A 10,900-nucleotide genomic window follows, 5' to 3' on the forward strand; every position below is an offset into this window, starting at 1 on the left:
TCAACTAAATTGAAATGAGAAATGTTGGCCAGGCAATTAGCTGAAATAACATAAATGTAAGGTTTTGTGTATTTTATTTTAAAGTTTAATTAATTAATTTATTTATTTATTAGTGAAATAATAACCCAGCTTCAACCTGAACAACATTTAATTGTCTCTTTTTTCTATTAGTATTTGCACAGGAGTCACTTTTTCTTGCTTGTAATGACGTGTTTGCCATCCTTTGGTCGTTCAGAAGCTCTGGAGCGTCTGCTCAGTGTAAATGTGAATGTACCGAGCGCATAGGTTTGAGCTGGACGTCTGAGAAAGGCATGCATGGAAAGAAGATACAGGAAGTGTGAGGAACCCAGACACACTATGAAGGGCCCACAGACCGAGTGGCAACATCTCCAAACTTGTCAGCACAAGCGGGTCGACAACGTAGTCCTGCCCTCCACACTCCATCACGAGATCCACAAGGACGAGGCTGTTTTTCCTCTGGCACCACATCGAGCTGTCAGGCCGAAGAGAGACGGACGGACCTGCGCAGGTGTCCCAGACCCTCACATCATCCTTATATTTCACATCATCACGTCTCTGAGCGCAGTCATGCCTGTTTCTGGGCTTTCTGGAGCCGGGTGTGTTTGGATCCTGAGCTTTTGCGTCCTCCTGCAGTCTTCGGCTCGCTGCGGTCCAGTTCCTCGTCCTGGAGGTGCTGTGGACGAAGTGGACATGCAGGAGGTTCTGGGTCAGTTTCTGCAGGTGTTGAACTGGACGGATCAGGGGCCCCGGCTGAGGCCCCGCTCCGGACGCACAGAACCGCCCGAGTACATGCTGGAACTGTACGAGCGATTCACCAGCGACCGCAGCACCGCGCCATCAGCCAACATCGTCAGGAGCTTCAGGAATGAAGGTGAGGAGCTTCAGTTGTTTCGTTTTGTTTTTGGTGAATATTACAATGGTGAATATATTATAATCTCACTTTTATTTCTATAGCTCTTTATACAACACCGATTGTTTCAAAGCATTAATAAACAGGAAAATAACTTCATTAATCGATTATGTAACACTCAATTTCAGTTGTAAAGCAGCTCTACAGAAGATTTCAATTCAATTAGCTTCAATGTTGCAAAGTTCACTGACTGTGATGTATTAATCCTTTATTGTTGAATATTGTTGTGTGTATATATTGTGTCTTGAATTTGACCATTAGATATCAGAGTTCCGTCCTTTTTTATGGTTTTGTACTTTGCAGTTTTTCCAGTAATGATTAGATTAACCTATTTTTAAAAATGATTATTACAAATAATTATTTTAAATGTTAATTTTTATTTTGAATTATTATTATTATTTTAATAAATGGGATATTATTTAATGTTTTTATTATTATTATTACTAGAATTATTTAACCGTTCTTTAAATAAAAAAATAAATAATAATTAATTTGTATTATTATTATTTTACTAGATATTATTATTATTACTTTATTAAATATGATATTTAACGTTCTTTAAAAGTTTTTCAATAATAATAAGAATTTTAAATGATTATTATTACTTCATACTTCATAAAAAAAATTGTAATTATTTAAAATATTATTCTTTTAATAAATATGATATTATTTCTATTTATTATTATTATTAGATTTATTTAACTATTCATTCATACACATTTTATATAATAATTATTATTATTATTAGTATTATTACTTTAATAAATATGGTATTTATTATTATTATTTAACTATTCTTTAAATTGAACTTTTTAAATAATTATTTTAAAATATTATTATTTTAATAAATATGTTATTTGTTATTAATACTATTATAACTATATAGCCATTTTTAATTATTTTAAACAATAATTATTTAAAATCGTTATTTTAATAAATATGATGATATTTATTTATTATTCTGATTCTTATTATTCAAATTATGTAACTGTTCTTTAAATTAAAAATTCAAATGTTTTACATGTTTAAATTCAAATTCTTCTCTTACACTTACACACACATAACAGATTGACGTAAATCCTCTGTGGCATCACATCAACAGTTTTACTGAGATTCATTTAAAGTTATTTCTGTCATGACAACTCTCGGAGGGATTGGCATGGTAATGTACATGACAATGTTAATGTATTTGGTTTTGGCGGAATAGATCTGCTATGATGCTGCTGTGAGCATATAAGAAATACTGCTGCTGCACATATAACATACATGAAATAACCCCCATATAGCGTACATGAATCACCTCGTAGCAGATCTATACAGGTGGAGCTGGGGAAGGTGGAGGGTTTCTGAAGCAAGCTGCAACTGCTACTGCAAGCACGAATCATATATTTGAATGTTGAGCAGCGAGCTCATTGGCTACCGATACAGGAGAGAACCAATCAGCTGTGCCATGTGATGATGATGTCATTAGGTCAGACTGAGTTAGACCTATCGGACTGCGCCATCTAGAGTTTCATGCCAGAACTCTGTATTCCTCTGTCTCTGATCTGCAGACCACACCTCACACGGCGAGCTGAGCGAGAGCCTTCGGACGCACCGTCTCCTGTTCAACATCTCTGTCCCGCGGCACGAGCGCGTCGTCAGCGCCGAGCTGCGGCTCCACATGCTTCTCAAGACAGACTCGCGGCATCGCACCGGAGCGGGCTGGAAGGTGAGCGTATACGACACGCACCGGGACGGACGCTGCGGGAACGCCGAGGGTGAGAGAGATCCGCTGGCTTCAAAGCACGTGCATCGCAAGGACAGCGGCTGGGAGGCTTTCGATATGACCAACGCCATCCAGCATTGGAGGAAGATCAGTACTGTGACCCCCAGCCTGGAGGTTCATATCGAAAACCTGCAAGCGTTTAGGAATGCGAACGACTGGCCAGTGCTAGACATTGACAGGAATCTGGATGGAAAACACGAGCCTGCGCTGATCGTCTTCTCAGACGACACGAGTGACATCCATCAGGGCGCCCGGAGTGCCTGGAGCGAACTCAAGAGGATGGAGAACCAACGCTGGACGGATGAGAGCGTGGATCAAGACGAAGCGCTGTTAACCCAAACGCGCTCGAACCTGATCTACGACGACGGACCGAGAGTCCGGCGCAGCGCTAAAACAGAAGACTGCAGGAAAGCCGAGATGTACGTGGATTTTAAAGACATCGGCTGGGACTCGTTCGTCTTGGCTCCGTCCGGTTATCAGGCGTTCACCTGCCGCGGTGCATGCAATTATCCTCTGGCTCGGGAAGTGACGCCCACCAAACACGCTATAGTCCAGACGCTGCTCAATCTGAAGAGTCCTCAGAGAGCGGCGCAGGCCTGCTGCGTTCCCACCGAGCTCAAGCCCATCTCCCTGCTGTACGAGAACGAGCACGGCGTCGTGGTGTTGAATAATAAATACGAGGGCATGGTGGTCAAGGAATGCGGATGCAGATAGTCCAAAACACCGGAAGAAAAGACTGAAAACATGTGCGGATGGGAATCCTCTGCAGCTCATCAACCAAAATAGGATGAAATCGTAGTAGTTTCACACGTGCTGCTTCATGAACTGAACATTCAGAATCTTGGCGTCCCTGACAGCTTTTATTTAGGCCTCATGAATATTTATTAGTTGTAAATGAGTCTGTTTTCTATTGTAATGTACGACACACTGCTTTGGGGTGTTTAATCATATGTGAGCCTGCAGCACAAAAGCAGTCTTAAGTCGCTGGGGTATATTTGTAGCAATAGCCAATAATACATTGTATGGGTCAAAATTATACATTTTTTTTTATGCCAAAAATCATTAGGATATTAAGTAAAGATCATGTTCCATGAAGATATTTTGTAAATTTCCTACCGTAAATATATCAAAACTTAATTTTTGATTAGTAATATGCATTGCTAAGAACTTCATTTGGACAACTTTAAAGATGATTTTCTCAATATTTAGATTTTTTTGCACCCTCAGATTCCAGATTTTCAAATAGTTGTATCTCAGCCAAATATTGTCCTATCATAACAAACCATACATCAATGGAGAGATTATTTATTCAGCTTTCAGATAGTGCATACGTCTCAATTTCGAAAAATGTATCCTTATGACTGGTTTTGTGCTCCAGGGTCACATATGTCACTTAAAATGAGAGAAACTCAAATTAAACCTGCTTGATTTGAGCTTTGCATTTGTTTTTGTTTTTAATTTAATAAAGGTGCCAATAGGGTGTTTTTGCCGTAGAAGAGCCATTTTTAGTTCCTCAGAGAAGCTTTCAGTGGCCACTTCTTAAAAGAACCATTTTTTTTCTTAGTTGAAGAACATTTAAAATTCTAAAGAACATTTTCTGCTACATTGTTAAAAATAAAGTTTCTTCATTGGCATCCATAGAATTAGTAAACCTTCGTTATAGTGGAAAAAGATTCTTTAGATTATTAGAATGTTCTTTACACTAAAAAATGATGATGCTCACTGAAAGCTTCTTTGGACCATGTGGCAAAACAATTTATTTTATTTAAAATATACAAAAAATGCAAATAAAATTGTAAAATTCAAAATAAGTTTTTGTTAGTAAATAGATTTTTTTGGTATATTTTTGAAAATATATTTTTTAAATATAAATATATTTTTAAAACCATTTAAAATATATTTTGCCATCCATATATTTCAATCCAAGAAAATACATTCACGTGTCACATTTGAAGAAAAGCTTTATTCACTGTAAAAACAAATTCCACCTACTTCAACTTTTACACTTCAGTTAAGTTGCTGCCTTAATTTTTGAAGACATTTCATCTTAAATTATATTAAACTGACTTTAAAAATTGAGTTGAATCTTGTATAACTTGAAAAATGAAGTTGATACTGGTTAAATTCGTTGAGCTAAACGTAATGTAAACATATATGACTTATTGATCATATCATTTTTTACAGTGCTTGTTGTCCATAACATGTGACATAATGGCATTTTCCATCCACATTTGGATTTAGCCTAAATATAGGCTATACTGTAAGATTGGAAATGTATTTTCCTGCTCCTGAAATACATTTTAAAATATGAAATGTGGGAAACCAAAAATAATTCTTCTATGGCATTGTTGCAAAAAGACACCTTTTGGAAGCTTGACTGTTAAGAGTGTATAAAGATCCTTTTGTCCAATGGATGTTAACGTTTTGTCATGCAGCCATAGATGCCACTACAGTCAAATAGCACCGATTGTATCCAAAACGAGTGTGAATATTCGAGCCCATGATGGCCACATGCCGTGCGAGCCACAGCCACGTTCTCTTCCACAGCGGTGATAAGAAGGTGTGAAAAAGCGAGACGTGTTCGACCCCTCACTCAGGATGAGACCTCACTCCAAGTGCTGTGTCAGATTCCTGAGCGCCAACAGCAACGGTCTCCAACGATGCCTTTGCTTCCTCCTGCGAAGGGCCAGTGTGAACTTTAGGGCCAGTGTGAAACGCATGTAAAAATAGGGCCCAATGTAGTATGTTAACCTTTTCCACTATAAAGGACCTTTATTGAATCCAAGGATGTTAAAGGTTCTTCATGGAACCATTGATGCCAATAAAGAACCTTTATTTTTAAGAGTGAGGCATCTCTGACTGCATTTTTAGAACTTTGGTTGGAAGATTTCAGTGTACAGTTCTTAAAGGGTTAGTTCACCCAAAAATGAAAATTGGCCCATAAATTACTTACCCTCAAGGCATCCTAGGTGCATATGACTTTCTTCTTTCAGACGAATCCAGTCGGAGTTATGTAAAAAATTGTCTTTGATCTTTCAAGCTGTTTAATGGCACTCAGCGGGTGTTGCATGCATCAGTCCAAATGGGCTAATTTTCATTTTTGGGTGAACTAACCCTTTAAAATAACAATTCTTTTCTAAGTGTGAAAAGCATTTTAATAATCTATTAAACCTTTTTCCATTATAAAGAGCCTTTTGTGCAATGAAAAGGTTCCATCGGTGTTGCCAGATTGGTGATTTTCCTGCACAATTGGGCTATTTTGAAAATTCAGTTTCGGGAAAAATAACAGAGCCACGGGTTGGATTTTTTTCTGGCTATTTTTGTACCATAGCCACCAAAAAGTTTATATGTAGACAAAGAAAATGAAAATACATCATTTTACTAATGTGTGTTGATTCTTGGAATACCTGGCAACCTAAGGACCGAAGATTATGTTGACTTTTTATAATGGTCTTGACTGAGATCAGAAAATATCAGTTTTTCATTTATTGTAATGAAGATGTGTACAATCTACATTATGTTAAAAGAATTGGGGAAGTGCACAGACGATACATATTTTCAAGCAAAAACGTATAGACTTACGACTATAAAGGGGATGATACAACACGGGGCAACTTTTTTGAGCAATGTTGCGTGGGCACTTTCCCATTGACAACGGGTAACTAATTTCTATCTGGATACTTTAGATCGGTCGTGTGTCTCACCTGGTTTCCCTTTGATGGCAACATTGCCCAGCAAAACTGCTCAAAAAGTTGTCCCGTGTATCATAGGCTTAAAGCATAAAGGTAAAAATAGATGATAAACAAAGTGATTTTCTGCGTTGAAACGATGTGAAAAGTGCAATATAAATAGCTTAAATTTGACTTGACTTGTATAGCTTACATTTAAATAAACAATTTATCATGCAGAGTGCTGGGAAATAAAACCAAAGGCTGAGTAAAATAATTAAAAGTACCAAAAAAAAAAAAAATGTTCTCCTGGGATCTGGCAACCCCAACAATGAACCAGTGCAGGGTTCAAGAAAATGTCCATGAACTCAAAAGATAACATCCTGGCACAAACTTACAGTACATTTTCCATTTTTCTATGTTTTATTTCCTTGCAGTGTTAAATCTGACATGAAATGTATTTATTCTTGATTGCCGAGCCTTCCAGAGTTTGTTTGTTTGTTTGTCTGTGTGTAATGTGAATAAACCTGCAGATGCTCACTTAAGCAAACGTTCTCTCATGTGTCAATAAATCTGTTTAAACCGGACGTCTTATCTGAAGCACTAAGTGTTTCAGTGTAAAGACCTTTAGCAGTGGAGATACAGAGGCATATCGGGAGCCATACACTACAGAACTGATATACAGTACACACACACGACAACGGGAAATCATTCCTCAGCACCGCTTGGAAAAACACACACAGCAGGCTACATAGTTATAAATATTAACTGCATTAACTGAAGCTTTATACGCTATTATAACTTTTCATTATAATTCTAAAAATAATTCAAATCTAATTTAAATAAATAAATAATATATTAATAAAATGCACTGATTGTAAGAAAAAAAATTAAATACATAATAAATTTGTAAAAAAAAAAAAAAAAAAATTGGACCAAAATTTAAAAAAAACGCCAAATTTTAAATGATTAATTTGAGTTATATTTATCACCTTATTTTAAACTTTTTTTGTTTTGCAAGGTAAACTACACATTCTAACTAAATTTGAATAACATTACAAATACTAATTTAAAGCAATAAATAATGAATAATATTCAATTATATTTGATTACATTTATTTGATTAATAAATAAAAAAGATTAGGTTTAAATACATACTGTATATTATGTAAAAACAAAATATTGGATTTAATTTAAAAAATATATAACTAGGCTATATTATTAATACACTCGTTTCAAGTATTACTTATTCATTTTTGAGTGATATATTTGTTTATCACCTTGTTTTTAAACGGTTTTTTTTTTTTTTTTAAGAAATTATTTTAAAAAGCACGTAGTTGATGGGTGAAACGAAGCTTTTCTATAAACTCACAATCAGTTAAACCATTGCATTGAAATATGACTCACTGTTTCGAAGTGCTCGATTCAGAGCGCGTATCGCGAATCATTTGATTCAGATCGGATCTTTGGAACGTTTTTTTTTTCTTTTTTTTTTTTTTTTTTTAAAAAAAAAAGTCTCTGGAGACAGGAGGGATTTCTTTATCTTGCTTTTTGGTTGTCGATCATGGTTGAATACACACAGTTTATGCTTTACCATAAAAAAAGGAATTGCTATATAATTGCAAAATTGATATTAATTTTATAATAATAATTATTCTATATATAAATAGCAAAGGATTTGGCATAAACGAATAGCAAATAAAGCAAGTCAAAAATGAAGGAATCTCCATTCACTCCTTCCAGCATCCATTTATCTGCCAGCGGGAACATTACTGACAGTAGTTTTTTTATTTTTTATTAAACAATACAAACATTAAGGCAGTACAATTATCAAAATCATAAATAAAGACAAGATAAAAACAAAAACAGATAAACAACAGAATATACACACAGATTTGTTGCCAGGGTAACAGCAACAAAAAAACAAGGCGATAAAATGACATTTTAAGAAGACAAAAAGGACGAATATAAAGATACTGTTTTCATAGCTTTCAAATTAACAGAACTTTGGATAGTTTCCACATACTTATCCAAGTCCACTTTAAATAAGGAGAAGAGAGGTTTAGAGCCAGTAAACGTTTGTTTATGTATGTGAAATTTAGCTAACAGGAAACATAAATTAATTATGTAATATTTTCCGGTGTTCTCTTTTGAATCGTCAAACAATCCAAAGAAAGCATCATTAAAACAAAAAGAGAAGTCACTTACAAAAGATTGAATAAACACTAAAAAGTCTGACCAAAATTTTTCTGTGTAGGAGCATTGCCAAAACAAATGAATGAAGTCTTCTTCAGAAGAATGACAAAAACAGCAACTCACTTCAATGTCTGACTTATATTTCCTAAGAAAGACTTTAGTTGGGTAACATTTGTGAATCAACTTAAATGTTATTTCTTTTACTTTATTGGTAAGCAGATATCTATGAGGCAAGGTCCATACTTTCTCCCAAGGTATATTCTCCACAATGCTATTCCAATAAGGTATTATGTAAGGAATTGTTGTTATCTCTCTCTGAAAAAGAGCTCTAATTTTATAGTTAGTTTTTTGTTGATCTGTAGAAAAGCAAACACTTCCAATCATTGTGTCAGTTAAATTCAGAGTGTAAGTACATGGCCATGGAAGTGTAGTACCTTGCAACAGAAAAGACACACCAGAGGGAATGGCATTGAAAACAACAGCATATTCATCAGCAGATACAGGAATATTATATTTCTGTAAGAAATCAGAGTAGTTGTAAAGTCTGCCTTGTGAATTAAAAAGCTGCCCAACTAAAAGCAGATTGTTTTCGAACCAGTTGTCAAAGAAAAGTGATTTATTCTTGTAAAGAATATCCTTATTGTTCCATAAATAATATCTGTGCGGAGAAAAGTTGTGTTTGTATATTAAGGACCAGGCCAAGAGCATCTGCTTATGGAAATTAGAAAGTTTGATAGGGATTTTTAAAACATTATAATTAGAAAGTAATAGGAAATTCAGGCCACCAACTTTAGAGACAATATAATTTGGGATAAAATTCCAAAGTGAGGAGGGATTTTTAAGGAAATTCTTAAGCCAATTCATTTTAAAAGTATTATTTAAGGTAGTAACATCTACAAAATCCAGTCCCCCCTGTTTTGTTGGGTTAATTATTACAGATTTCCTAATATAGTGAGTTTTATTTTTCCAAACAAAATTGTTTAACATGCTATCAATTCTTTTTAATGTTCCTTTGTCAACCTCCAAGGAAAGAGCAGCATAAGTCAGTCGAGACAATCCTTCGGCTTTAGAGAGTAAAATTCTTCCTCTCATTGATAAATCTCACTGCAACATCTTGCTTTTTATTAATTAAAATTCCTAAGTATATAACTTGATCTTTCACAGGAATGTTACATACAGAATACAGATCACAGCTTTTGATTGACATTAACTCACATTTGTTGATATTCAGGCAGAGACCTGAAGCTCTGGAAAAGGACTCAATCAAACTCAAAGCTAAAGGGATTTGGGAGGCGTCATTCAGAAATAAAGTAGTATCGTCAGCCAGCTGGCTAATGATAATTTGTCTATCGTCAATTGTGATACCTTGTAAATTATTAGTGGAAATATGTTTGTCTATCGTAAATTATTAGTGGAAATATGCAGAGCTAAGAACTGAGAGGCAAGTAAGAATAAATATGATAAATATGGACAGCCTTGTCTTACTCCACGTGACAAATCGAATCTTGGTGAGGTTCCGAATTTTAACTTAATAACACTATTATTATTTCTGTATAAGGTCCCGATGGCTTTACAGAAATAATCTCCAAACCAAAATATGTCAAAAGCTTGAAATATGAACTTGTGCTCAAGCGAATCAAAGGCTTTGTAGAAGTCTAGGAAAAGCAGGAAACTGTCATTAGGAAAGAGATCCTCGTAATCTAGAAGATCTAAGACTAATCTTATATTATTCGTAATGTGACGTTTTCCCATAAAACCTGATTGTGATTCATCAATAATAGAGTTAAGGACATCTTTAATTCTTCTTGCTAAAACTAAAGCTAAAATTTTGTAATCATTATTTAAGAGGGTGATTGGCCTCCAGTTTTCTAGACACTCTTTATCTTTGTTGGGTTTGGGTATCAGGGTGATGACTCCTTGTGTCATGGTTGGTGGAAGTGCTTCCAACTCAAGGCTTTCTTCGAACACTTTTAATAAGAAAGGAGATACATTTTTGTCAAACATCTTATACAGCTCAGCGGTTAGACCATCACTGCCCGGACTTTTATTATTTTTTAAACTCTTAATTGCCTGTAGAATTTCTGATTGAGAGATATCGCCGTCACAAGCTTCTTTATCTTCTAATGAAATAACTTTATTTTGATTGACAGAGTCAAAAAACGAGTTGGCTGAATTATCACAATATCTTGATGTATATAAGTTATTATAGAATTTGGAACAATAAGCAGCTATTTCTTTAGGATTATCAAGAACTCTATCATTTGTTCGGAGATGATCAATAGAAACATTCATAGCATTGGATCTTTCCAACCTAAAGAAATAGGCTGAGTTCTGTTC

General features: G+C 35.0%; 1 protein-coding gene across 1 annotated transcript; it reads left to right on the forward strand.

The window, feature by feature from the left end:
• The first annotated feature begins 315 nt into the window (after positions 1–315).
• bmp10l (bone morphogenetic protein 10, like) lies at positions 316–3,413 on the forward strand. The gene is made up of 2 exons (XM_016460578.1): positions 316–892; positions 2,485–3,413. Exons 1-2 carry the CDS (start codon positions 316–318, stop codon positions 3,411–3,413), a joined length of 1,506 nt encoding a protein of 501 aa, XP_016316064.1.
• The last annotated feature ends 7,487 nt before the right edge of the window (positions 3,414–10,900 follow it).

This window comes from Sinocyclocheilus anshuiensis, unplaced genomic scaffold (genome assembly GCF_001515605.1).
Source record: "Sinocyclocheilus anshuiensis isolate Anshui unplaced genomic scaffold, SAMN03320099.WGS_v1.1 scaffold116, whole genome shotgun sequence".
Taxonomy (NCBI): Eukaryota; Metazoa; Chordata; class Actinopteri; order Cypriniformes; family Cyprinidae; genus Sinocyclocheilus; species Sinocyclocheilus anshuiensis.

Bases quoted from the DNA above. Each gene is read 5' to 3' on its own strand.
- bmp10l (XM_016460578.1), top strand. From the start codon at position 316: ATGGAAAGAAGATACAGGAAGTGTGAGGAACCCAGACACACTATGAAG. The intron at 893-2,484 runs GTGAGGAGCTTC...TCTGATCTGCAG, and splicing joins CAGGAGCTTCAGGAATGAAG to ACCACACCTCACACGGCGAG.